This window comes from Penicillium cosmopolitanum (genome assembly GCF_028827165.1).
Source record: "Penicillium cosmopolitanum strain IBT 29677 chromosome Unknown utg000012l:1.0-3308103.0:1.0-3310761.0, whole genome shotgun sequence".
Taxonomy (NCBI): Eukaryota; Fungi; Ascomycota; class Eurotiomycetes; order Eurotiales; family Aspergillaceae; genus Penicillium; species Penicillium cosmopolitanum.
The window spans coordinates 2,778,448-2,805,295 of record NW_026622682.1 but is presented as its reverse complement, the minus strand read 5'-3'; the positions used below and the strand labels follow the sequence as shown (position 1 = coordinate 2,805,295).

General features: G+C 49.1%; 10 protein-coding genes across 10 annotated transcripts; 2 read left to right on the top strand and 8 right to left on the bottom strand.

The window, feature by feature from the left end:
* Window positions 1–103: 103 nt before the first annotated feature.
* Window positions 104–2,859, bottom strand: N7509_013802 (ribonuclease P/MRP protein subunit POP1; the record flags this gene model as incomplete). Its single annotated transcript, XM_056638439.1, has 2 exons — window positions 104–2,386; window positions 2,458–2,859. Coding segments are annotated over 2 exons (2,685 nt in total), but the record flags the coding sequence as incomplete, so codon positions are not given.
* A 330-nt stretch (window positions 2,860–3,189) lies between these two features.
* N7509_013801 (Zn(II)2Cys6 transcription factor) lies at window positions 3,190–5,198 on the bottom strand (the record flags this gene model as incomplete). Its single annotated transcript, XM_056638438.1, has 5 exons — window positions 3,190–3,767; window positions 3,832–4,061; window positions 4,121–4,565; window positions 4,712–4,887; window positions 4,954–5,198. The coding sequence occupies 5 exons, from the start codon at window positions 5,196–5,198 to the stop codon at window positions 3,190–3,192; spliced, it is 1,674 nt and encodes a 557-aa protein (XP_056481945.1).
* A 589-nt stretch (window positions 5,199–5,787) lies between these two features.
* On the bottom strand, window positions 5,788–7,265 carry N7509_013800 (vitamin H transporter; the record flags this gene model as incomplete). The annotated part of the gene is made up of 3 exons (XM_056638437.1): window positions 5,788–5,984; window positions 6,038–6,544; window positions 6,599–7,265. 3 exons carry the CDS (start codon window positions 7,263–7,265, stop codon window positions 5,788–5,790), a joined length of 1,371 nt encoding a protein of 456 aa, XP_056481944.1.
* A 532-nt stretch (window positions 7,266–7,797) lies between these two features.
* N7509_013799 (uncharacterized protein) lies at window positions 7,798–8,964 on the top strand (the record flags this gene model as incomplete). The annotated part of the gene is made up of 1 exon (XM_056638436.1): window positions 7,798–8,964. The coding sequence occupies one exon, from the start codon at window positions 7,798–7,800 to the stop codon at window positions 8,962–8,964; it is 1,167 nt and encodes a 388-aa protein (XP_056481943.1).
* A 178-nt stretch (window positions 8,965–9,142) lies between these two features.
* On the bottom strand, window positions 9,143–11,279 carry N7509_013798 (putative MFS drug efflux pump; the record flags this gene model as incomplete). The annotated part of the gene is made up of 8 exons (XM_056638435.1): window positions 9,143–9,553; window positions 9,605–9,735; window positions 9,799–10,171; window positions 10,226–10,605; window positions 10,668–10,824; window positions 10,881–10,939; window positions 10,995–11,073; window positions 11,133–11,279. 8 exons carry the CDS (start codon window positions 11,277–11,279, stop codon window positions 9,143–9,145), a joined length of 1,737 nt encoding a protein of 578 aa, XP_056481942.1.
* A 1,012-nt stretch (window positions 11,280–12,291) lies between these two features.
* On the bottom strand, window positions 12,292–13,267 carry N7509_013797 (PaaI family thioesterase; the record flags this gene model as incomplete). The annotated part of the gene is made up of 2 exons (XM_056638434.1): window positions 12,292–12,768; window positions 12,851–13,267. 2 exons carry the CDS (start codon window positions 13,265–13,267, stop codon window positions 12,292–12,294), a joined length of 894 nt encoding a protein of 297 aa, XP_056481941.1.
* A 479-nt stretch (window positions 13,268–13,746) lies between these two features.
* N7509_013796 (ubiquitin-specific protease UBP6) lies at window positions 13,747–15,549 on the bottom strand (the record flags this gene model as incomplete). The annotated part of the gene is made up of 2 exons (XM_056638433.1): window positions 13,747–15,455; window positions 15,534–15,549. The coding sequence occupies 2 exons, from the start codon at window positions 15,547–15,549 to the stop codon at window positions 13,747–13,749; spliced, it is 1,725 nt and encodes a 574-aa protein (XP_056481940.1).
* A 283-nt stretch (window positions 15,550–15,832) lies between these two features.
* Window positions 15,833–16,784, top strand: N7509_013795 (actin-related protein 2/3 complex subunit 4 family protein; the record flags this gene model as incomplete). The annotated part of the gene is made up of 8 exons (XM_056638432.1): window positions 15,833–15,835; window positions 15,890–15,915; window positions 15,975–16,094; window positions 16,158–16,192; window positions 16,271–16,416; window positions 16,484–16,609; window positions 16,672–16,716; window positions 16,776–16,784. 8 exons carry the CDS (start codon window positions 15,833–15,835, stop codon window positions 16,782–16,784), a joined length of 510 nt encoding a protein of 169 aa, XP_056481939.1.
* Window positions 16,785–20,134: 3,350 nt separating this feature from the next.
* On the bottom strand, window positions 20,135–21,486 carry N7509_013794 (Zn(II)2Cys6 transcription factor domain-containing protein; the record flags this gene model as incomplete). Its single annotated transcript, XM_056638431.1, has 4 exons — window positions 20,135–20,518; window positions 20,584–20,910; window positions 21,009–21,269; window positions 21,367–21,486. 4 exons carry the CDS (start codon window positions 21,484–21,486, stop codon window positions 20,135–20,137), a joined length of 1,092 nt encoding a protein of 363 aa, XP_056481938.1.
* A 786-nt stretch (window positions 21,487–22,272) lies between these two features.
* On the bottom strand, window positions 22,273–22,594 carry N7509_013793 (uncharacterized protein; the record flags this gene model as incomplete). Its single annotated transcript, XM_056638430.1, has 2 exons — window positions 22,273–22,387; window positions 22,476–22,594. The coding sequence occupies 2 exons, from the start codon at window positions 22,592–22,594 to the stop codon at window positions 22,273–22,275; spliced, it is 234 nt and encodes a 77-aa protein (XP_056481937.1).
* Window positions 22,595–26,848: the final 4,254 nt, after the last annotated feature.

Here is a 26,848-nt window from a genome sequence, read left to right as displayed (position 1 = left end):
AATGAGCTACTGGACCTGTTTTTTTTTGTAGTTCATTAAACATTTTTTTATGATTCATTCACATTTCGTCAGTTATTTGAATAGGGTATCAGGTACTACTGAATTAGACAATCTCCCAAGTTGCTAATCGGCCGACCTTCTCTCCAGCAGACCGAACGATGCACAGCTTCATTTCTGAGAGCTTAGCATTTGATTCAGCTACCATCGATAGCAGAATTGAAGCAATCCCAGTTCCCTTGCCCTCGGATAGATTGTAATTGCCTGTAGTGACAAACCCGATAAGATCATCTGCTGGTGGAACCTCGAGATGAATCGACGGGGAATCTTCGGGTACGCCAGCGATAAGTGACTCAGTAAGTTGACGCCGGGCTGCGTCGTCAGAAACGTCAGAGGGTTTGCGGGATCCCGCTTTCCCTCCAGCAGACTTCTGGTTTGCTGAAGCCAATAGTAACCATTTTTCTCGGAGGGTAGGGTTTGTTGGTAGACGGTAAATGCGTGAGCAAGCAGTGGGAGTGCCGCGGTGAATTAGCGAGACGTATACGGTAGAGAGAGCCGCCGGCTCGGTTTGTGATTTGGTGAGGTTGGAGAGAATTTTGTTGGTGTCTTTTGTAGAAAATCGAAGATTGTGAAGGTCGGATGGCGGGATGCTAGTATCGGGTACGGCGGACTTGCCTCCGTCGGCCTTTTTGCTAGGGGAAGTGGTGTTTTCGGGGACATCTTGACCTGTTCCTTGAACAAGTCTCTCCCAATCACAGGTCCAGCCACGCCCAATCTCCCCCTTTGGGTGCTTATCGCCTAGAACAAGACTGTCATATTCAACACGTCGGCCTTTAGGTCGTCGTTCCCATTCGTGTCGAGATTTCTCAGCTTCGCGCTGATTCCATTCCCACCCAGCCCGAGTACCGGGAAAGTCACCAGGGAACCATGCCTCGCCCGCTTCAAAGGCAAGCTGTTGCTGTTGCTTTACACCTCCGAATCGAGGGTTGCCTCCACTCGAGAGTGGGTAGTACATTAGAGAATACCATACCGGTGGCACACATTTCCATGGCAGAAGAACAGTCCACGAGCCAGGCGCAGAGTTTCGTTTCGGATGAGTTCTTGGCCGGTTTGCAAGTACGATTGCTGGAATCTGGGGGTCTGTGGGCTTGGGAGCAGGATACTTCCCAGGACCCGAGATATTGCGACGACGATTGATCGCCTTCTGGCTGGGAAGTTGGCGAGTAGCTGCTAGGCGACTAGAGCGATCAAATAATGAAGAAGGTCCCTGCGTCTGGTCTGGGGACCACTTGGAAAGTAGAACGGCGAGATCATTCATATGAGATTCACTGTCTGGAATATCGAGTTTGCGGGGTGGGAACTCAAGCCGGGGGTCAGACACATTGAAAGATAAGAGGGCGTTTTGTGGCAATGATGAAGGGTTTGATACTCCCAATAAGGCTGGCCAAATCGCCTCTGGGCTCTGTGGGGCTGGGAGCTGACTATCGGCTTTGTTGGAAGGTCGTAAAGCGGCGATCAATGCTTCTGTGGAGCCTGGGCCAGTAATCTCAATGCTTCCAATCTCAAATCTGAGATCCTCAACCATGACGGGCGGACTTTGGCGCTTCGATGCGTCGAGCAGATCATTCCAAAGTTGCAGGAAGGCTGATGGATGAACGCGAAACCAAAGCTTTCGTCGGGTGATCTTAGGTACAGATGAACTGTCATCGGCGTGGGCCATTTCCACGTCTTCCGATTTTGGAACAGCGCACCAGATCATGGTGACTGGAGCAGTTGGCCTCGTGGGGTGATCCATCTCAAAGGCCCAGGTTTCCAATGATCTGGCACCAGCTTTCCACTTCTTTCCTTTAGGACCCGATCCCTCTGCACTATCAATGCCAACAGCGAGAAGCACGGCTTGGATAGAACTCTCAGACCCTTCAAGTTGTATCGTAGACATATAGCTCATATCCCACGCCATGGCACCCCGAGCACCGCGTGTCCTGTGTGTAGGCCGATAGCTTTTCTCGGTAGGCGACAAGGGAATGGCGAATCGCCAGAGGGGGTTCTTGGTCGTCGTGACATGTGCCCGTTTCGCATGGAACAAGTGTGTAGGAAGCCATGTTTTGCTGTGCTGGCGCTTGCGGAATTTTGCATCGGCGGGCGGAGGTCTTGAGAGCTTGTTCTTCTTGATTTTGGGGATTCGCGGTGCGGTATTGAAATTGTGACTACCCCCCTCCGTTAGCTGAGTGTTGGTGTCTTTATCTCGAGCGATCTTCGCAGCCAGGCGCTTATTCTTTGTTCTGGCATTGAGGTTTTGCAGGCGTCGGGCAGATTCAAGACGGATGCGCATGATCTGCGTTGGTTTGCGTCTTCTAGCGGTGACGGTCGGGGTATTATCTTCGATCATCTGTTTCAACACAATCCCATCGCAAGGTCAGTCACCAGCCAGCTAGAGCCATAAATGGAGCTGTAACATACCTCACGCTTTGCCCGCGCCCTCAACCTCTGTGGGACCCGCTTCACATTGTGACTTGCTGTTCGACGTCGCAACGCGCGAGGGACTTTTTGAAAAGCTCGTGTTGTCAGCGCAGTTCTCGATCGCTGAATTCCATCTTCCAAGGCTTGGATTTCGAATGCTCGTGCGGAGGCGTACGCGGCGACATCGAGTTCGCCCGTTGCGGAGAGGGCGGCATCGGTTGATTGCACGGCGAGTTGGCGCGCATCGAAGGTTTTGGCTCGTCGAGCTGCGCCGCCCGTTGAACCATAAGGCCCTGAGGCAGGTTCCTTCCTCTTGGTGGGATTGGAGGCCATCTGGTGAGCAGCTTGGATGTTACAAGGTTGCGAAAGCGAAGTGAAGCGTTGGAGAATCAAAAAAAGTTGCTGGGGCTTGGCGCGTCATCGGCCCCACGGCTTTATTTGCTAGCAGAAGTAGTAACTAGTAACTACACATTAAGTTAATTATATTTGCAGTTTACAATGGAACTAGAGGGTCCAGAATAATGGAATCGTGATTATTTACTAACAGCTTATTTAAAATAAATTATGTTCCTGAGTGGGAAGACTAGTTATACGACAGTGTTACATCAATACTAGTTAGTAAAGGAGGGTCAAGACAAAAGTTGGCATACACCAATCCTGCCTGTAGAGAGTAAGTATTTTATTCTTTTCCAGAATGCTATTCAACATCGGAAATGCCGTAGAATCCGCCTCTCAACTCCACTGTGGCCATGATGCTGTTCCGTCGTCTATATCAAACAACTCGGATCCTATAAGATCGGGGTAAAGGAATCCCACGTTAGATGACAAGGGTGAAGCATCCAAAACTGATAGCGTATTATAATGCGCCATAGAACCTGCTCCAGCGTTGGCGGGTGCGTATTGAGCTCCCGGGCGCAGCTTTTGAAACTGCGATGAAACAATATCGCTAAGCAAGTGGGCAGCATGACACGGCAAACCGATAGAGCGAAGCCAAGTAATCAATTTGGTAACAAGTCGATCTAGACTATCGACATCGACATTGGAGACGCGCAGCTGGTCCTCATACATCTGTACAAGACGACAAAGGGTGAGGGCTGAGAATGTTATGAGATGGTAGATATGATCTGTTAGGTGGCGGGTACGATCATCTGTCGTGTCCATGGCCAGGTTAATGATGGTGCTAGATAGATCAATCATATCCAAAATTATAGATCCATCCATCAATGACTGCGGTGACCGGGCTGATTGGTAGTAAGCGAGAAGGTGCGCAAAGTGGAAGCCCATCTGAAGGAACTGAGAACGAGGCTCGTCTAAATTCACATTAGCGTTAACACTTGCATACGGAATTTGGCCTTTGGGCTGTATATCAATCACCGAATAAGTTTGCCCATTCCTTTTTCCAATTTTGCAAGGCGAGTTTGGCATCTTGTAAATCGACTTGATAGCCTTGTGGGCAGCACTTTGTGTATATCACCCAGTACAACTTCACTTCAGCTACCATCCTCGCTTCATAATTTTTGAGGCTTCCATTTTCCAAAAGATGAGAACACCGATCAATATGTTCCTGAGTCAACATTGTCTGTCTCCGTGTGCCAACACAGTATCTATAAATAGTGATGAATATGCCAGTGTTTCTGCGAGGATAAGATGGGTACGGTCTTACTGTAAATGGGCAACGCAGAGGTGATTCCAGAGGCACCAAGCATCAACCTGGCTCTTTTCAATTTCCTGTCCCGGTCTGAGTTTTGATAAGTCAGGGAAACAGGAACTGGCGAATCCCTGCTGAAGCGCATACCCAGTCAACAGCCAACTATCGATGCTCAGAGGTTGTTGACCAATTGTCGTAGACCATAGACTTAATATCAAGATGGCTTGGAAATGCTCTATAAACTGTGGAACCACTAGCAGAGCCCGTGAAACCAAACTCTTTGCTTCGCGGAATAGGCTTGGTGCGAGCTCATCTGCAAATTCTTGTGTTGTATGTCGCACCGCGATTAATAGAACGCTGCAAAGTAGCAGCGGTGACTTTCTTACTTCGGTCAGAAGTTTCTCGGTCGAGACATATTCAGAAAATCGGACCCAACGACCATAGTGGACGCGAAACCTAGCTCCATCAGCAAATGAGAAACAGCTGGAGAATCAAAGACCAACAGTTTGAGTAATGAGTGGGCAGTGGCCGATGTGACCAATCCAGCTGATATCACATCAGATAAGCTGCTTGAAAGCAAATCAAATTGCTCCGGAGACGAAACACCAGCATCAGTAGCAGCTTCACGGATCATAATGACGGGCGCTGGATTTGGCTCGGCTGGTGCCCTCGGTTGTTCGGGTCTAGCCTCATCGGTGTTCGTCGAGGCATTTCCTCGATCTTTGGATTGTGTATCTAAGCGATCCACCAAAGCTCCAACTGCTCGTTCAAGTCTTTCGAGTCTAATCTTTCAGAGTCAGTCAATCCGTGGTCAGTTGGACTGGCTGGAGTGAAATTCCGAGGCATACCTCGAATCTGTAGAGAGCCGTTGGCTAGCACTAGAATGTCTAGGACTGGTACCATATCTCTGTTGTTGCCCAGATGGTGATTTGGACGATTCTGGATCAAATATTTCTTCTAGGGAACACGAAAGAGATAGAGTATAACAGCGGAGACAGGTATTGCCTACCCCGTCTTTGGCATAACAACGCGTTTTGTTCTTTCGACATAGATCACATGCTTTTGAAGCTCTTCCTAAGCGCAGCGGTGGCATTATATCATGGATTGCACTTCCTCAGGCTCCAGCTAGCCTAGATATGGGCATTTCAGCAAACATCTACGAAGTGGGTGGAAATGATCATCTTATTGGTGATGGTTCCCCACAGGAAATGGCGCAATACTTGATCACGTGTTGTACTGAGAAGATAATTACTAGAGCCAGCGACTACAATACTACTACTAGTAGTTAGTAGATACTCAAAACGAAGAAATATTCTTGGTATTTTATAAAACCAAGTTATTTGCTTATCGGATTGAAATCTAAGTTCATGTTCCTACGCCTAACTAGTAGCAATCTATACATAAATATTCCACCTCGGGAGAAGATTACCTTGAAAATACAATTTTATTTTAGCCTCTGGAATACTTCCATTAAATCTCAGATAATCAGATAGTTCAGACGTCTATGTCTGTATCCAGAAACTCTGAATGTCTATTCTTTGCCTCCACTCCGGAATCTCCGCCATCAAATAGTCGGTACAACAACTTCCAGAATAGAATAACTACAGTAGCAGCAATTGCACAAGCAGCGGCTATTACCAAGCCGTATTTATAGCGAGGTGCATCTGCAGAAATTTTCAGCTCTATGCCGATATCATTCTCGAATCGATCATACCTTGTGTGCGGAACAATTGATTTCCGGGAAAGTTCGCAAGCTGGATACACATGACATACGCAGCCAAAGCGACTGGGCGCTTATAGTCCTCCATTTTGGTAGTCAGCCAGGCCGCACTGATGGCTTGTGCACTGCCCATCCCCATTTGAGTCCAAACGACACCTCCTGCGAGCGCTGATTAGCGTGTCATTTATTTTCTCCATTCTTGGCAAACATACCATAGAGTACCCATTTCCCAACATTTTCTGGTGCCAATGCGAGCCACAAAAGACCTACAGCCCCCCACAAGTACCCTGCAGCAATATGGAACCCACGCTCTTGAAATCGGTCACTACTGAAAGCGAGCGATACGGACCAAATCAAGGCACATATGCTGCCTACCGAATTGAGTCCATTCGCTTGCAAGGAAGTAAATCCCAAAGATTTGATAATAGAAGGTGCGTAGGTATTCATCGGTGATATCATAACCATGGATAGCAGAGCGGCCACAAGATGGCCATATAGTCTCCAGTCACCAAAAGTGTCCAAGATATGCGATGGTAGAACTGGTTTTCCGTATCGTAGTGCTTTCGTCGGGTCGTTGTATATCACCCGCGTGACAAGGATAGATGCCTCGCGTTCAGTAAAAATTGAAAATGATTTGCCAAATACAGACTTGGGTCTTGCGGCATTATGGGGGAAGTATAAATAGGCAATAACTCCCAAGAAGCAAGTAAGTACGCCCTCTAAGATTCGTCAGATGTTGTCCTCAAGATGAATGTAGGTTTCAATTTACATACCTATAAGAAAAAGCCATTGCCATCCGCGAAGTCCGCCTCTTCCACCAAGGGAGAGCAGGCCGATTGATAATGGCCCACCCAACGCCCCGGCAAAACTATTCGCAGCCCAAAAAATGGCATATCGAAATGCGAGCTCTTGGTTGGTATAGAACTTCGAGATATAGAGGGCAAATCCAGGGATATATCCACCTTCAAGTGCTCCAATAAAGAAACGAGTCGCATAAAGGCCCGATGCATTCTTCATGAAGACTTGTGACCATGTGACAATTCCCCAAAGGAACATTGTGATGGGAAGAAAACGCTCGGGTCCAATATACTTGCTGATCATGTTGAAAGGCAACTCCGTGATTATGAAGCCGACTGTAAACAGCGTCTGTGCCAGATTGACTTCTGTGTTGCCAACGTTGATGTCTTTTCGCAGGGAATCGGTGAGGGCGTTTCCAATGTTGGTACGATCAAATTGCAGAAAGCAGAAGCAAAGCACGATTGGAGGAAGAATGAAAAAGTCCACCTTGAGCAAGGCCTTTCGAACTTCTCTCGGGTCAAATTGAAGGCTCGCATCGTAGCCTGGAACTTTGACAGTCTCGTCCAAAACACTAGTAGTCGCGACCTTGTGCTCATCGGCACCGGATCGACTGAAGGAGTCTTTCTCGGATATAGAACTCATGGCGACGTGATTCATAAACAAGTTGAAACTGCAACTGAATTCGAGAACTCATTAATCGCAATTTCAATAATAAGGAACAGCTCGGTGTCACGGTCGTTTCAACACCAAGCGATTTCCTCTGATGGGTGACCACGATATTTTATACATTTTCACTGGCTGACGAGTCAAGGTCCCAGATCATCACTGGTAGTTGGTACAACTGTCCAACCTCTAGGAACTTCGAAGATATCATGAAAGCCAAGATGGCGTGCTTATCAGCTTCACCTATCTCGAAGCTCGATGACAGCCCCAGAAGGTGGGCCCTCAGTTGATAAAGGGGGCCTCCGTTGTCAAAGCCGACGGCATGCCGGCGGCTCCTACGGGATGCCGCCGGTTGGCTTTTTTGGCAGCACGATGGAATAAAAATTATAACAGGCGCATATCTTCGCAATATTTTGAGTTATTGATCAATAGCTTCATCGAAATATCTTTCAATTTCAATTTTTTATTTTTCAAAATCGGAGCCAACAGCGCGAGTTTGCCTGCGCCGACCATGGAGCAGAACACCCTCAAGAGACGAGGCGTCGGCCTGACTGGAGTAGACAAGCAACGGTCTTTCGGAGGCTTTACTCTCTTCTGTCCTCTCACCAGTGACACAGCCCATCTGGTAGACATAGATGGGAATGAGGTTCATTCATGGAAGCTCCCTGGTAGAATCGGCCGTCACGCAAGACTTCTACCGAATGGAAACCTCGCAGTCAACACACTTCGACCAGCCCCGAAAGAAACAACCTCTGATGGAGGGCCATTTCCGTTTTTATTCTTCAACAAATATGGTGGAGGAGTGATGTCCGAGCTCGATCCGGAGGGTAACATCGTTCGCCAATTCACCGATTCGCTAGGCCATCACGATCAGTATCATTACGGCGATGGTAGGATCCTATATACCTCTCTCGAAGCTCTGTCACCAGAAGACTCAGCCAAGGTCATTGGCGGTGTCCCAGAAACTGAGGTTGATGGAATCACCTACGCAGACACAATCAAGGAAGTTGATGGAGCTGGAAATCTACTTTGGGAATGGAAGGTGTCTGAGCGACTACCCAGAGCGGAATATCCTCTCCAGCCCCACTACACGCGTGAACACTACCCTCTTATCAACTCGGTTCTACCACTTCGAGACGGAAAACACATTCTCGCGTCAATGCGGTCCGTTTCAGCCGTCGTCATTATTGAAAGGTCCACCGGCAACATTGTGTGGAAAATCGGGTCTGAAGTCCTCGCACAGCAGCATAACGCTACAGAGTTGGAGAATGGTAATATCCTCATCTTCGACAACGGTGCGTTCCGCAATGGTGAATCTATCACATACACTCGAGCAATCGAGGTTGATCGAGCGACCAAAAATATCGTCTGGGAGTATCGCGATCGCTCACAGATGCTATACTTCTTTACACCATTCATGGGAAGTGCTCAAAGACTGGCGAATGGCAATACTCTTTTGTGCGAAAGTGCTTTTGGTCGTCTGTTCGAGGTTACTCAGGATGGATATATCTGCTGGGAGTATGTGAACCCTCACTTTGCCCCATACCCGGATAATGTGACCGCGAATATCTTTCCAGGGGAATCAAATGCCCTGTTCCGGGCATATCGATATTCACTGGAGGAGATCCCTTGGTTGAAGCGGAAGTTGAGTCGATCTAACGGGTCGAAACTGGTTTGATCAATGTAAAGCCGAGGAGCTGGAAACAGACTTGAAAAGAAGCATCCATTACTAGGTACGGAATCATTGTTACCATTTGAATGTAAATATTAGAATTCATTTCTCATACTTCAAATTTGGCCATTTCAACCTTCGTGCCGACAGATAGATACACAATTTCCGTAAATATAAACAATCTTCACATCACCACCGCAACATGGTCGGTCATGTACTTGGAGATATCGCCCAGGAAGCAAGACGCCAGAATGGAAACAATTCCAAATGCAATGCTGACATAGTAAACCCATTTATATGCCTCTGCGTATGCAATCTGTCCAGCAGCAACCACCGCTTCATATGCCATCTCATTTCCAGCAATACCGGGGACCATCTTGATTTCGTCTAGTAGCGACGCGCCGGTGAGTTCAATCACCTCTGTGATGACTGCGACATCTGTGATATTGAGCTGTGTCGCCATCACACCGCCAATGTAGTGTGTTGTCAGCGGGACGAATTTGGAGATGAAGACATTGTAGTAGATCGTGTAGCCGACTCCACCACCCACGACACGGATGGACAAGGTAAGAGCGGAAATCGTGGCAATGAGATCCTAGCAGAAATTAGTACAGTTTCTGAGTAGCTCAAGATAGCAATGGCTTACATCAGGACAGATGATGGTAGTGATGATTGAAGCTGGAACCACGATACCACCGATTCCAAGACCGGCTAGTACGAGAAGTCCCCAAAGTTGGTAGAGGTTATCAACGCGTCCAATTGAGAGAGCTCCGCAGCCTAGTGTTAGAATTCAAGTTAGTGTTTAGTCTTTTAAGGGACCTAGTTATCGCTAGCACTCACCGGCGGTCATAAGAACACTGCTAACAATCAATAGCTCCTTGTTGTGTCCACGGAAAACACTGAGAAGCACAAGCACAATGCAGGCTCCTGCCAAGATACCGAAACCAACAGGCAGACTTCGAATGCCGACATCAACGGGGTCATGGCCATATACATTGAAAGATTCGGTCGGCCAGAACATCAGCACGGAGAAGAAGTTTGCGCCCGAGATAAATGTGATAACAAGGGTGAGACCTAGAGTGCGAGGCTCTTGCTTCAGTCGAGTTGGGAAGATGGGGTATTTGGCTCCATAAATTTCCCAGAAGGCAAATGCGACCAAGAGGACGAAACCAATGATCAATGGGGCAAGGACATGGGCAGAAGACCATGGGTACTTGAAGAAATATTAGTAATTATACAGTGTTAAAGGTGTGACATGAAGACTTACCATATAACCGCCCCACTGCAGACCTGCCAAGAACACAATCAAACCGGTGATACTCAAGAAACCACCGACGAAATCGATACGGCTGATGATCTCCTTCCGGCTCAGCCCAAGAGAGTTGGTTCGAGGAGGAGGGAAATAGAAGAAGACCGTGACTAGCAGACCAAATCCATTCCACGCACCACAGAACGCGCCAACATATCGCCAGTTGCTATAGTATGCAATAAGCTGGGCATAGAGCACAGATGGGCAAAATGGCACAATGGAGAAAATGAGAGCTGCGACATAAACGCCGCGCTTGCGAGTTGGTGCCATTTCGGAGGTGGCCGCCAGGGCAGTCAATTCGTTGATACCAGCACCAGCACCAGCAATCGCCATGCCCGCTAAGTTCTAATTAGCCTCACACTGTGTATTTAAGCCTGGAACTTTTTCGAAATATGCCTACCAATAAAAATGTTCATGGTGTTGGCCGTGCTGCTAACGATCATGCCCAAACAAATGAGGGCAGCGCCCGCGATCGCGACATAACGGCGACCGAACAGATCAGACAAGGATCCGACGAAGGGGCAGATGGCGGCGAGACTAAGCAAGTTGGCAAGGACCTATCAATTAATATGTCAGCTTCTGAAGCATAGAGGAAGAGAAGGGGTTATCTTACAAACCAGACCCATCGGTCTGCTCCACCAATGGCTCCATAGATATAGGGAGGGATGCCACCTATCAACTCGTCAGCGCCTTCTGTGTTTATACACTCATGACATCTTGTTCATACCAAAAAGATACACTGGAATCTGACTTCCAGTCCACAGAAAAGCCATGGCTGTGAATCCCATGAAGCGTCGGAAGGTCATCTAGAATTTACATATTAGTATGGGGCCAAACTCTGATGATTCAGGGGGTATTTGCTAACCGGGATATCCTTCTCCGACTCATGAAGCTCTGCATCATTACTATGATCGCTACCAACCACCTCCTGGTGACTATGGGTACTCTCATGGTGCTGGATAGCCTTCTCATCCAGTCCAACCGGACATGGGTCCTCCACAGCACCTGTCATTGTGGGGCACTTTCAGGAGGATAAGAAGGGGAACGTTTGGAATTGAAAAGAAATCTCAGCGCAGAGTGCGACTGGGAGGGAAAAAAAAGTAGAAAGAAAAAGTAAAGTAGAAAGAAAAAGCAAAGACAGGCCAGTAGTCAATCCCACTGGCGCGTAGTCAATCCCCACGTTTAGGTGGGAGGTGGGACCCTGGATAGATATACCCTTGACCAGGATGCAACATAGCTAGCAATTCTGAAATCATGACACAGTGCGGTGACGGGCTAGACGAGAGGCCATCACTTGCCATAGCGGGTCCGTCCGGGGAGGGAGTCACCAATAGGGGGACCAAGCGGGATGCATTCCAAACGAACACGCAAGGTGTGGTGCAGATAAGCGATAGCCGGGAGGGACGAGTTCAAAATCGAGAAAATACCGAGGCAGGTCAGGTTCTTGGCCGAAATGCTTAGGGGAACTTGGGAGACTTGGACGAGTTGGGGCGACTCGACCGGTGGATTCGGGTAGGAAAATGCGGGGTGAAACGCGGAGAAAAGTGGAGGCCGTCAGTGATGGCTTCGATTCTCCCCGGGTAAAGTGCCACAATGGGGATCAGCCCCGAAACTGTATCCTGTTGAGATTAGAGGCTTGTCTGGTTCATCTGATTCGCTTGGAAAGGAGCACTGCCACTGCACGATGTCATTGTGCTTAAGCCTAAGTAACTAACATCAATATAATACATACATCTGCAGCAATAGATAGAATCGTACAGGTATTGGCAGGGTATATAACGGCAGGAACCAAGTACTGGTCACCTATAATTAGCTCTAGCACGATACAGTGGAAGGAGCCGAGAGGCATATAGCTATTGTCCATTCCAGTGAATCATCACTTAAAAATGAACCGCGGAAAATTATCCCCAGCGGGTCCCCACGAAGTGGATAGCGCGTCCATCACGATAACACTTCGCTTGGACATCCATCCCCACAATGATTATCGCGATTCCCCGGATATTTCCTGTTCATGGGACCACCACTCAAAAGGTCTCTCCAATCGTTCGCAGCCGGAGCTTCTTAGGAACAACGAAAAGGCCAGACGCCTCCACACACACGCGCCCTGTCATATCACGAAGCTCACACTTGGCATAAGCCTTGCGGTCCGTGCTTCGTTCTTGGTCCAGGGTTGTATGCAGGGAGTAGAAGTTATCCGAGTAGACGGGCGCGCGGTAGTTTATGTTGAGGTTCGCAGTGACACCAGTACGGGCCGGGAAACGTCGTATCGCAGCACGTCCGAGATTCTCATCAAGTACGGTGCCAAGTGCACCGCCATGCACCATAGTTGGCCATCCTTCGATGCCGGAGCCAAATGCCACGACGCTAACGATCTTCTGATCCTTGTCGTTCCAGAATACTTTCTGTCGGTTCACGAAACGGGTTAGTACATTGTAGACGGGATCCCGAGGTTCGGCATTTAACAGCTTCGGCAGTTGCAAGTCATTCGGGAAAAAGAGGGACTGATTGCGAGCGAACAACCAGCCAAGACAAGGAAGGATGCCCGCGTTGACGCTGCCATGAAACTTGACAAGGCAAACGTACCTGTAGTCCCAATCCCCTGCTCCCAGCCAAGGGTCCAGAGGTCAGACGATGGGCTTTTTGTTCGTCCGAAAAGTATTCGTATACGCCTGATTCGACATAATCCGGGTCGTCTCGTAATTGCTTCACGATCGGGAGTCCGATTTCATAGGCCCGTTCGAGTTTCTCGAGCTGCTTCTGGTCCTCGGGAGACCCTGGGACTGGTGGTGGCGCGATCCTTTGCCCTATTAATTTCCCAACTCCAATGCCCAGACCTCCGAATATCCCGACATAGATAAGTCGCCGTGTCCATGGTGATGATGGGGCCGAGGTAGTCTGTTGTGCGCCAGTGCTCAGGGTTCGTAGTGAGGATCGGGGGGAAACGAATGCGCGAGTCGAGGGGATGCGCCGTGGCAACTGCAGTATCCGAGGAGAATTCATTGTGTTCACATCACCGTTTACCAGAGAAGTGAAGCTGTCCACGTCGAGTGGATTGAAAGTCGCGGGACCGAGGCTCGTGGTCACGTGATATCATCTTCCTCGATAGTTTCTCTGGAGCTTTTGTATGTTTATTTCTACATATTACATGCATTGCAGAGGATATGCTTCAATGAAGTTGTTTTTTATTACAAAGTTAGAGTCCCGTCAATCATAGTCCCATTGCATCTACAGTAGAGTATTTATCGGAATAAACCACTTTAGTTGGATTCCCAAGCTTCCCCACCCACATCAACATCAACATCAACGTCAACTCATAATCGTCGTTTCTATTCATCTAGAGGCGTATTTTTTGTCGCATACTAGGGGGTGAATAGTTATCAAATTAGTTGAGAAATTACTCCTGCTTGGGGAGCTCAATGGCACGGTAGAGCAGGATCAGGGCCGAGTGGGATTCGCCTGTCAATGCTGTCAGTAGGAATTCAGATAATACCAGGCCAAAAGCACTTACCACCACCAGAAAGAGTTTCAATCTTCTCAGCTTCAACTTCGGTGACCTTGTCGTCGTTGAACCACCACCACTTGCCATCATCCTCCTCCTCGTCACGGCGCTTGCTACCGGCTTGGGAGTTGTCGGGGCGAGCTTGCTTCTTGACATAGGCAGTGTAATGACCGCTGTCCGCACTGGCTCCCTGGTGGGTAATCACACCGCGTAGCTCATACAGACCAGACGGGTTGGTACCGCTGTCTGTGGAGCCGTTCTGCTTGATCAACTCATAAAGCTCCTTCTTAGCGGACGCGATCGCCTCCAACTTCTCTGCTTCATACTCGGCATCGGTCTTGAAGTTCTCCTCCATGTTGGTATCACCGTCCTTGTCGTTTGCCTTCCCCTTGCTCTCTGCGGCCTCTTGAGCTTCCTTCTTCTTCTGCATTGGCTCTTTCTGGCCACCGCCTCCCTTCTCTTCCTTGCTCTGCTCTTCCTCTTGCTTCTGGCTCAGTTTCTGGCGCTTGCGAGAGCGTTCGATGTCGATGTCGTCTTTGCGGATCTCCCGAACCTTGTCACGAATAGGGATGACCTGTTTCTGAAGAGTTTCGGTGCAGAACTCCACAATGTCGAGCTCGGCAGGGAATGTGACCTTTCGCATAATCTTGGCCTTCTTCTGGGTGTCGCGTTTCCAGAAGAAACGAACAAAGTGTACAGTAAGATATTTGGGCAGTCGAGCAATCTTCGACTTCTTTGTGTACAGCGCATTGCGGTCTAACACAGGCGATTGCTTCTCAATCTGCTCTTGTAAACCAACCCTGATTCCATCCTGGAGGTGGTTGATCTCCTTTCCAATGTGACAATCCAACTTGAAAAAGACATCGGATGAGTTAGTCGGTTCTTCGCCTGCCTCCTTGGCCCCGGGGTCATCACATTCGAGAGCCGACTCGAACTGACCCGCGAAGTATTTGTCGACAAAGGAAGTTTGAGAAGCACCTTCTCCAGCTCCGTCGGTGATGGTCAGCTTGGTACGCAGCTGGTTGACGATCTGCGACCAAGCCTCCTCGGCGTCCTGCTGGGAATAGCCGCCTCCATTGCGGTCTCGTTGGGCGAATTGTGGGAAAGCGGTACGGAGGGCATTGAGGAACATCAGAGGGGGAATTCCTTCCTGTGTCTCCGACATTTGCTTGAACAGGTCTCGAAGAGACGCGGCCATATCCCTGGAGCTGTCCATTCCTCCAAGGCCAAAGCTGCTCAGATCGGACAGGCCACCGGATTGGCCAGCACGACTCGGACGATAACGCTGAAGCTCCTCCTGCAACTCAGGGACGCTTCGCAGTGTTTGCAAGGTAGAGTTCAAGTAGCAGGTATTGCCCAGGTTCTGCAGGCCGGCAGGTGTAGCTCCGTCTTGTCGAGCAATCTCGGCTTCTGTCATATCCTCGAGGAATTTCATTGTCTCTTTCGGGCGGCCTAGGTCTGCGTCTCCCTGACCACCTGATGGGGTCCCCATCATCATGAAGGTCTGGCCTGGCTTGGCCTTGAGGGAGGACAGTGGAGTATCATCCTTGAGTTGGCCACCCTTCACGAGTACCTTCTGACGGTCCGGTTCGACTCCGGTAAGGGAAAACAACTGGTATTTCAATGTTTCGCCGTTGGAGGTGGGATCGAGCTCAACTTCGTGGCGTTTGCCCGCGTGCTTAACAATGACTGTCGATCAGTTAGCGGGGGAAGGGCAAGCCGGAATGCCGGGGTTCTGAAGCTAGGGATCGATATGTCACCACTTACTCGGGATGGACGCCATAGTGACGAGGGGCAGTAAAGATCAAAAATGGGAAGAATAGGTTGGGGATGGGGAGTAAACAGCTCGACAACCCTTCGGGGAAGGTGATGGAAGGCGGCGAAGCTTCTCTGCCTGAATTGTCAGGCAGAATTGCCCACCCACCGTCATCGTCTTCACCGCATTCACCGCTCACAGCCCCCACCGCCTCCGCCTCTCCGCGGCCGCGCGGGACCTCAACTTCCCCTCGTCTCAAGAGCTCAGACACTTCCTTCGCCCTCCAATTGTGTTGGATCCATAGCCCATCATGGTATGTTACCATGTGTATTTGAGCGGCGTTGACAATAGCTGACTATTTTTTTAGTCTCAATCTCTGCGACCCTACCTTCAGTGAGCTACATTTCGTCATCTAGGCTTCAACAAAACAACACGTGCTAACATGGGCCTAGATGCTGTCGGTCATCTCTCACCGCCGCCCTTGCGATCTCCAACTTCGCTTCGCAGACCTCCGAGCGTCACAATGTTCCTGAAATCGAAGCCAAGTCCTCTCCTGAGCTGATCCTCAACCCGTGAGATCCCCAATGCGCACCGGCATATAAACGACCAGGCAGCCTTATTAACCATGATCCCAGTATCACCATCAGCCGTAATGAACATGAGAAGCTGTGTACGTCGCAATCCCTATCTTTGAGATCCACAAAGTATCTCTCCCCCTTCCAAGATAGTGGGCTGACCTGTTATCCAGACATCGAGCCTTCCGTCAACTCAGTCAGAATAAGCTTGAGCATTAAGCAAGCGGACGAAATCGAGAAAGTGCTGGTCCACAAGTTCACCCGCTTCCTGCAACAGCGAGCCGAGTCATTCTTCATCCTCCGAAGGAAGCCCGTAAAGGTTCGTTCCTGCAATCATGGTCTACTTCTTTCGTGGCCTGGTCTTTGCTAACAGCCGTCACTATCAGGGATACGATATCAGCTTTTTGGTTACGAACTATCACACAGAGCATCTTCTTAAGCACCAACTTGTCGAGTTTATTATCACCTTCATGGAAGAAGTGGATAAGGAAGTGTCGGAAATGAAGTTGTTTGTGCGTATCCCGTGTTGAAAACTCGCCCTGAACTGGCCACATACTAACCTGCTTTTTTATAGTTGAATGCACGTGCACGATTTGTGGCCGAATCTTTCTTGACTCCGGTAAGTCTTGCCCTGCTTGCTGATTCTTATCTCGATCGAGGGCTAACGTTGGATACTAGTTTGATTAAATTGCGATGCGTTTCCTACCATTTTCTATCACAGGGTTGCTCCGAGCTCCGGCACCCATACCCATGACCTGCCTTCCTCCTTGTATAAGCAATCTTTCTAGCCAAAGAATATTTACCTACGATGAAGCCTTTTCGTACTAGCGCTTTCAAAGGCATGTTATTTGCTTTTGCAAGGCTTCCATTACTCACCAGTCGTAGATGTTTTTGCCACAGATTGTTCTGATTATCGCTCATAAATCTTGCTTGGATACATAGAATGGCATGCAATAATAGCCTACTCACAGCGGCGTGACTTGATAATGAATTTTGCCCCATTCATTACAATGTGAGAGATGTTTCTAATATTTCACCATCACCGCATGCAAGTAAACTACCAAGAATACTGCTAACCCTCAAGATATGCAGACTATAGAGTCAGGAGAGCAAGCGGGCTTAAGTTAATGCAATATCCCAGTCGGTCTGGTGCGTGATCAGTGTCTCTATCTTCACTGATGGGCATAACTGCAACTCTACAAAAGGCCCACGCAGCGATTCCACACCAACATTCTCTTCATTGCGCACAATGCACTCCATTCCTTTCGCTTTTTCTTGTATCGAAGCACCGGTCAGGTTGAATATATTTCTTTAAGCGAGGGAAAATGGTAGTTGGAAATTTTATAGTGTATCGAGACAATGGAATTAAGCACGTGTTTAAGTTTAAAATCCTCGTCTCTCTCTCCCTCGAGTCCGATGAGGACTTTACTCAATACGTAGCATCTTGAAAGAAGAACAATAAAATCCCCGAGGTCACGATTCTTAGCAACTGATCTCAAATAAGTGATCCATATTCCAATATTTAATTGCAATGCAACGGACCCCATCTTCAACATAATGTAAAAGCATCAACACTTTCTGATATCCAAGTTGGCCAGCTATAGTTAGTCAGAAATAGTGATTTTTAATAATGGAAAACAGCCATCATAGTCCATTCTAATGCTTGAACCAAGCCACGATAGCACGTTTGAATACACCATACTTCACTACACTGCACTACACTTCACTACTTCCAACTACCCCTTATGCTAGTAGTATTCCACCATCACAAATCAGACACAGCACCACAATAATAAACAGGGTATCCAATACAAATACTCAATCAGAACGGCAAGCCACTTGAACCAGATATTATATACTAGTTAGTACATAGGAACTAGTGAGTATTAACAAACCACCCTCAACCCAGAGGAACCGGCCGGCACCATCTCAAGAGGTCGCGTCCAAGGCGCTTATAATCAGCGCGGCTAAGTCCAATGACTAGATCAGCCCTAAATACCAGCGGCCCCATCCAATTAAACAAGTTAAGCAAAAGTACCCAAGTTAATATGGACGTCAGTCTTCCCTTTCCAGCGTCTGCGTCTAGTAGGTTACGCGGGGATCCTTCCGCTCTGCGCTTATCTTGACGTTTGTGCGAGAGTTGGCTTTTTATTGGCTCTGCGTGGAGGTGCTGTGCATGTAATACATGCATTGGATATTGCAGAGCTTTGGTTTGAGAAGAGGTGTAGGTATGGTATACTGTACCTTGGAAGCTGTGCAGGAGTATCGTGGTATTCGATTTGTTCTGCTCGTTACAATTGGATTTAACACTGAACTTGACTTAACCAGACAAGTCAGACTAGCTCAAAGCAGGTATAATCTACAGATCAAGAATGGAAGTAAATGGATAGTTCTCGGTTTGACGAGATTCTCACACCAGTTGATTTGTCCGTAAGGGAACAGAACAGCGCATAAAGCACTTTACCGACGTATATGGGTGGAGCATCGATAGATAGATGGAGATAAATAGAAAGACATGCAAAGCGTGAGTAACGAGTAAAAGACAAAGAGTGATCAGACAGCCTCCCAGTAAGTTTGTAAACGGACACAAAAAAAAGAAAAACCACAAGCATAAACAAAAAGCCGCATCGAGTAAGTAATAGCGCATGGCAAAAACAAGCTGGCAAAAACACAGAACAAAACAAAAGACCTGCGGAGATCGAGGGTAAATCAGTTTGCAACAAAAAACCAACAAAACAACCAGAAAAAACTTGGAGGTAAAAGATTCACACAGCCGACCATCTTTTGTTGCATGACATGCCGAACGCGAATTTCGAGATTGCCTTCCGGGAAATAAAAGATATACGGGTTGAAAGTAGATGAAACAAGGGAATGAAACCGAGTGCGCAAAAAGATGAAGTGAAATGATAAGAAGAAAATCCCGAGTGAGAATCAACCGAACCGTAAACGCAGACGCAAAGTAGTCAAAGTAGCCGCCCCGAAATTTGTGACAAGTATATGTTGTTGCCGCCGTTTGGGGTGTAGAGCACGGAGGCGAGATGATGTAATATGGTGGAGGTTGAGTGTGGGTGTGTTAAGAGTGTGATGGATGTATTCGTTGATCGTGATGCATGGAGCCTGGTCTTGCTGTTCTGTCTGCCTGTGCGTGTTGGGTCGGACCAGGTTGGACGTTCGAATTTGGCCATGGTAGTTTGGATCGGGGGAGGGAGCGGATAGATGGTGTGCAATTTCCGGAGAGACTTGGAATGTGACACCTTGATAAACCAGCCAAGGAGGGCCAATTCTTCCCAAGTGATTCGCAGATTGCGAGACCTAGTCCCTTCCCTTCACTTCCCCACCCAATTCATTTGTCGACGCAACAGTTTCTTCCAAATATCACAATTAAACCAGAGTCGATGGAGAAAACGAAATATTGTAAGAGAATAAATCGAAAAGAAAAGTCGTATGTCAATAACCAAAACCAGAGCACATTGGTCCTGGCAATCTTGAATGTGTAGAGAGAAGAAGAAAAGAAAAATGTTCGTGCGGCTCGTAAAGCTCATGGGTCCGCGTTTCAAAGTGGCTTCGTACCTCCAGGCATTAGCCATCGGATCAGAGGCAGAAAGAAAAGGAAATTTCGATCGTCGTCGTCATAATCCACTCGCAAGCAAATTCGTCACATATCTCGGGAAAGATGTTTCAACCCTCCATTCTAGGATTCCGATTCGTGTGCACGGGCACAGAGAAAATTGTTTTGTCGCGTTCCATTGGGGCGTCTCTGATCGATCCGAAGGGAGAGTTCCAAATTCCAAAGCGAGATTGAGGGTGTGTGTGTTTGTGAAACAAGAGATTCGTCGATAAATTCCGATCCAACTGGATTGCTCCGATATGGCCATGCTGCCCTTTTCCCATGTCACCATAATCCAAAACACATGGATTTCTCCCTTAAAACCGTGTGGCCAGCACACGAGTTTCATTCCTTCCGCAGTCCCCGCATTCCCGTCGCGTTTTCTCGCCATTTCCTCCCAGTTGATGTCTCAGGTATAGCTGAGATATTTCTACTGGGGGCCACGGCGATTCAACGCATTGAGCATGTCGCTGTCGGTACTAGAGCGTCCTTGCGAAGGATCGTTGTTGCCGGGGTTGAGCATGTCCCGCACATTCAAGCCGCCCCGTGCCGAGCCGCCGGGAGTTGAAGTGGGGGGTGGAGTCGGGCCGCCCTGCGTCATTGGAGGATAAGGAGAGCTGTGAGGCGAGGAGGAGTGGCGTGCATCATAACCGTAGCCAGATTGCGGCGAGGTACGCCGATCGTGCGGTGTAGGATAGTAGGGGCCAGGAGCGGTGTGAGCTTGGTATCCCGGAGTGGACGCGGGCGTAACGGGCGCAAGGTTGGTCGGGTCCGGATAGTCGAATCCCGATCCAGAGCTTCGGCGGCCTTGTCTCTGCACAATCAAAACATTACATTAGATCCGAGGTTATGGGTGGGTGCTAGAATGAACTGCCTTACCGGATCCGGCATGGAAGACGCAAGGGGCTGCGGGGCACCATCCATGGGAGGTCGTCCATATGGATGATACATCCCTTGAGGCGGCGGAAGGGTCGAGTCAGGTTGCTGCTGGGGGGGAAGCGGCTGGCCGTGGGCACCGTAGAGCGTCATTCCAGGGTTGCTGCCGCGGCCGCCAGCCTGTTGGTTGCGGAGATGAGGGTAGGCGACTTGCGCGGGAACAAAGGCCTGTGCCTGTGAGGAAACGGGAGTGAACATGCACTCCTGGTTGAATCGAATGCAGTTGGTACAGCGACCATCGGTGGAGGTCTCAAATCCTGAGCAGCGAATCTAAACAATATCGCTCGTCAGCAATCCTTCCTCTCATTCTCTTTTCAAGACGCCCAAACAAGCGCGTCAATCCCCGCATGGAATCGGCATCCACATACCTTGCGACGGCGACAGTACCGGCAGGCAATGGCAGTTCTCTGGCGCGGCGCTGCGGCTTGATAGTGAACTACCTGAGTCGCGGGAGGTTGGCCGTAGGGATCGGGGCGGTAAGCACCCGGTGGAGGAGGGAGACGATAGGCATCTGGAGCTTGAGCATGTGGGTGAATGGCCGCCATGCTTCCTGGGGGAGGATATTGAGGTGGAGGATAATAGGCGCGGTCTTGATCGGAAGGAGGATAAGATGAGCCCGGCGGCGGGTACTTGACACAGAGGGAAGGAATGTTAGCATTGAGATAAATACAGCTCACATAGCACAGCGCGGCACACACAGACAGCGCATCAATAAAGCAAACATACCTGATATGGAGGTTGGTGTTGGTGATCCTCGGGTGATTGACCCTGACCGTTCCAAGGTGGATATGGTTGTCGATTAGGATCGAAGTCCGGAGGACCATTGGGGGGCGGAGGACCGGACATTTGTGGGAGGGAGGAAGGGGAGGAGAGAAGATGAGGTGAGATGAGTCAAGAAGTACCAGTACGGAGTATCAGATACCGATACAGATACAGGACAGTGACGTCGGGTTATGAAAGGGGGACGAGTCGAATCACACGGACAACGCCAGCATAGCGCGGTCACGCAGGGGAAAAAGGTAGCTGCAGGAGGAAACCAATTCGGTAGAGATGAGGGTTGGAGAGAGAGGAGAGGGGAAGGGACTGAAAAAAAAGAAAATAGGAAAATCGAAAATAGAAAAGACAAAAAGGAAACGATCAGAAAAAGGAATAGGAAAAAGGAAAGGAAAAAAGGAAAAAGGTAAGAAAAGAAAGAAGGAGGAAGAAAAGAGGACCAAACCAAAAAGAGCCTCGGATTATGACGTGAGCACGATGGAAGAGATGGAAGAGATGGGATAACAGTACACAGTTGGGGGAGTAATGGGAATGGAATGGAAATTAATAAAAAATAATAATAAAATAGAATATTCAAATAATAAAATAAATTCAAATAAATTCAATAAATCAAATGGACCGGGACGATAAGCAGTTCTGGAAAAGACGGGCGAGGGCCGTCACTAGTCCTAGGACCAGCAACACCAATCCCAGAGCCCGCTGCCAGTAGAACTGCTTGGACGCTGTCGAAGAGCACCCAATGCAATTTTCTGATTGGAACTGGCGCCAGGATTTTTTAGACAACGGGGTGGAGCCCGGGCAGCGCGGGCTAAAGCAGCGCCAGTGACCCGTCGACATGGACGGGGGACCCTCTTGACGCTAGGGCATCAGCTGAACAGGTAAGCCGGTGGGGATAGGATGGAGATGCTCGGTTAGTACGAGACGATTATGGTACTTCGTATACTCGTACGGAGTAGTGGTAGTGGTGATGCTGCTAGTAGATGTCAGTAGACTCAGATGCAAGACTAAAACTTGGAGATCTGGTGACTTCGTAACTTGGTGACCCGGCTGCTGCCAGCTACCGATCGTCATATTCCTCCGTGATCCCTGGCGCGGACCAACGATCCACCATGGGCGAGCGCGACTCGGACCGTCGTCGCACAACCGCAACCGGGCCCGCGGAACCAGGATTCTCTTCCATGGCGATGGGCTCGGGTCGGGGCGAAAATCTGGATTTGGTTGTGACCCAATCAATCTTTGGAGAAAATCAAAGACAAAAAATTGAAAGAAAATTCAAAGGGGGAAAGAGACAAGCGGGAATACGCAGGACAGTGTGTGCAAGAGAGGATTAGTTGCAGCAAAAAAGCAGCAAAGCTCATCACCCCCCATAACACAGGGCAGCCACAATTTACAACCTTCTCGTACTTACAGCAGGACTGGGACGGCGCGAACTCTCCCCCCAAGCACACAAAAGGGCCCATCCCATCTTCTTCTCCCGGCCAAGTACATGAAGCTACTGCATGTACTATCGAACTTCTCCCCTCATCCATCCCACGCCTGCAGCGCCAGCCGAGGCGGTGTGAAGTGGCGATCAGACTTCAGCTGACGAGTGGAGTTCAGCCCTCGCCACCCTCCATTTCCCAATACGAGACGAGAACCGTCCTTGTCTGGTGACAAGAGCGGAGCCCCCTCCCTCTCACTGCTGGCCGGAGTGGATGTAGCGAGTACAGAAGTGGAGGGCCCTAAGTTCCCAGGGCTGTAGCACTGGATCCGGAAAGCCCATCATGAGTCAAGGTAACCTGCATTAGCGCTGCGTTGACCGCTGACAGGGGGCGGGTTCCTTGTTCCAGAGCCACAACCACGTTGTACGGGGGCGGCGCAAGTGGCCCTCCGTCACCGCTAATCCCGGTGTGTGGGCCACCCATAACGATGTTGCAAAGGAGGAGGGGGGAAGGGAAGAGAGGAGAAAGGTGGGAACCAGGATGATTCTAGTTCTGTGGATGGTGGATTTTTGGATATGATTGGATCTCGGGGTGGTCATCCTGGATCAAATCGGGGCCTCCCATTTCCACCATGGTGAAACTTGCACCAGGGTGGGTGGTGAGAGGGAGAAGAAGATGGCATTGGCAGCCACCGGGTCATGGACAGTTGCGAACTTTTGCGCTGATGGTCGGGGTACTTGTCCCACGGGCCGCTCCGGTCTTCCCGCCGATCTCATGCATGTGTGCCATCTGGATTTTTTTAAAAAAGAAAAAAAGATGATTCGCGCCCGCCATGAACCATCTCATATCAGCCGAGGGCCTCTTTTTTTGATGAAAAAAAAATAAAAATTTTGATACATTTCTTGCCCTTGCCTTTCTGCACTGTCCCGCCACTGGTATTGAATAATTCTTTCTCGGATCTCTGTCGATTTTTGGGGAGGTTTTTGATGATATTTTTCCCCCTCAATTTCTCCATTTTTGTTTCGCTCGTGCACGCCCGCGCCTTTCCGTTACACTCCACTCTCTGGCGTGGCCTATTCAGCTTGACCTGTGTATACAAAACCTCCGCCATCTCCAGGGGTCCACCCGACCCAAAATCGCTGGCCACTCGATGCGGTTTGTCCTGGGGACGCGCTAGTCGGCATGGACCCAACTGAGGGACTGAGCGTCGACTTGGGGACCCAATGGCCGCCCGACCGCAGGCTACGACGTTCCCTTTCTCCGGTTTTCTTTGAAGGTCTAGTTTTTGGGGATATCGTATTCGCCTCTTGTCGTTCTGGTTGGTTGTCTGGTTATTTTCGGGCTGGTCCGAGGCCTTTGACTTTGGAGCCCTGTTTTTTTCTTTTCTTTTTTTTTTGCCCTTTTTTCCTTTTTCTGGTTACCCACACGGAAGCGCGTCTATCAACAGGGATGGAGCCGGTCGGGCACTAATAGGCGCAGCCCGCATGGCTGAACGGTCACGGGAACACGCTCAGCCATTCACAATCGGCCCTGGGACGCTCTGTTCTCGCGATCTGACGTGGCTCCAAGGGAGGCGGAGATGGGGGATGTTTGGGTGTGATGTGATAGTTCTGCAGAGTTGAAAGTATATTGACAGCATGACCGGGGTCGTGTGATGGGCTTGATCTCCAAGGCGTATCCTGGGTGATGCAAATGCAAATTGGTGGTGACACAGTTGCGATTCCAACTCGCTTCGGAGCGAAATGAGTGCAGGGTGTCGTGCAGAGCGGGATGATCACGTTGCTTTTTCCTTGCTTTCTTTTCTTTTTCTCGGGATGCTGCTTGCCGGCGCATGAGCGATCTCCCTGATTTGTAGGGGTAATCCCGGTGCGACCGCTAGGATCGTGCTGAGGTTGGTGTTGGTGTTGGTGTTGGTGTTGGTGTTGGTGATGGTGATGGTGTTGGCGTTGGCATCGCATGTAGATGCATCAATCCGGATTCGATATCAAATGTCTGTAGCGTACCATGGTAACCATTAAACGCTTTTGAAAATCACGCATGATCACGATGAGTCTGACAGCAGTCCATGGCCAATGGTAGGGGTAGATTGAACGGAGATGATGTTGGCAACGGCTGCGAGGGGAGGTGCGAGATGCCGGTTGCTGCACGTGGCGGACACTGGCAGCCCGCACCGATCACCCGCGCAGAACCCTATTGCTAATATCGTACTTGAAGTTGGGCATCATTACCTAGTAAGCATATATATGCAAGGGATGGCTGAGAGAAACGTCGCTTGGGGTCTTTGCTCTTGAGCACGGTTCTGGTGGCGCTCATCCATTGTTGGATAAGACTTGTGAGTATGCAATACATCATACGGATCATACTAGTGCTACTATAGTACCATTAACTCGAACATAGTGTCATCAGAAAATTACTTTTGATGATTTCTACTTTCTCAGAGCTATTAGGTTTAGGTTCGAACCTTGAAAGTTAAGTTCAGCCCTGGAGATTTGGAGTACTGCCAGTGGTAACTGATATATATCCTCCAGGTACTACTAGTACCTAATATGTACTCCCGAGGTCCCAGTGCATTCCACTTGGGAATTCGTTCATACTATCACTGGCACTGGCGCTGACACTCGCATGGACCCAGATAATAGTAAAAGCCAGACCAAATCTATCAGAGCAACGATTACCATACTCTGAAGCACTTTAGATTACCCAAGTTACAACTATGTAGTAGCCATTGGAAGTTGATCCCCGAAGCTCCCATGCCCTAACATCATACTGACCCGCCTAGTATAGTAGTAACTACTAGCACTAGTATACTAGTAACCCCAAAAAACACATACCTTCTAACAACGGCTAGACTACTACTTCAACCATGTGGCAGACCCTCATCGCCATGGATCCAATTTCATCCATATACTGGACAAGCCTCGGACCATTCATTCTGCAACCACTTCTAGTAAATCAACTTCCAGAAGGAGTCCTAGTAACTTTAAAAATGGCCCAACCAGTCTCACGCCACATATAACAAACCCATGGAATCGGATTCCTGACGCTCCTTTCCAGAGCAGGAAGGTGAGAAATGAATCGAACTACAATGGACCCAAAAGGGCGCCGCCTTACCCTTACCCCTCCAAAAATAATTAAATTAATAATTATTTTTTTTGGGAAGAGGTGACCGGTACCTAACTAACTAACTAGCCAACCCAATCTAACCTCGGAGAGAAAAGGATTCGGAGCTTGGAAAAGCCCTGGAGGGAAATATTTCCCCATTTTTTGGGACCAGAGATTCCCAATATCTGGTTCATTCCTCATTTCCATTTAAGTGAACCCCCGGTCTAAACCCAATCGAACACATTTTCTCCGTACCGTACCAAAGTTCTGCGTCTTCTGCTTTTCTGGTTCTGGGACTGGGACTTGTGGCGGAGTCCCGTCCCGACCCAATCCAACACCCGTACCAAACTATGCTCTTACCCACAAGGTGAACCAAAGGGGTGGTTGAAGACCGGAAGAGACACACGAAGGGGTCAATGGGGAGGACGTATCTAATAGAATATAGATTGGAGGGGAATGTATGGGCGATGGGAAGTAAGAACGAAAGAAAGATAGACCTAGACCTGAGACAAAGTCCAAGCCTACATCCACGACTACGCCTAAGCCAGGTCCAAGCCAACGTGAAGTCCAAGGTTTCGTCTAGCGGGCTTGCCCGACAGCGGGCCGAACGCGGCGCGGGCGGGCGCAAGTGTCCGGGCGCTTGCTGTGGGCTTTTCTTTCTTTTTTCTCTTTTTTCTCGGCCTGTTACTTGAGTTGGAGGTGCAGAAGTGTGGACGCATGTGTGGACTCTACCCAGGTGGACGCTGGTTTTGTGGACATTTTTCCTTTCTTTCTTTCTTCTGCAGAGTCGAATATGGGTTTGCTCCGGGGTTCCGGGGTTCCACCACCATACATATGTACATATGTGTGCAGGTTTTTAGTGTCAATGATATTCTTTTTTTTTCTCTTTTCTTTTCTGACGATGGCCTGTT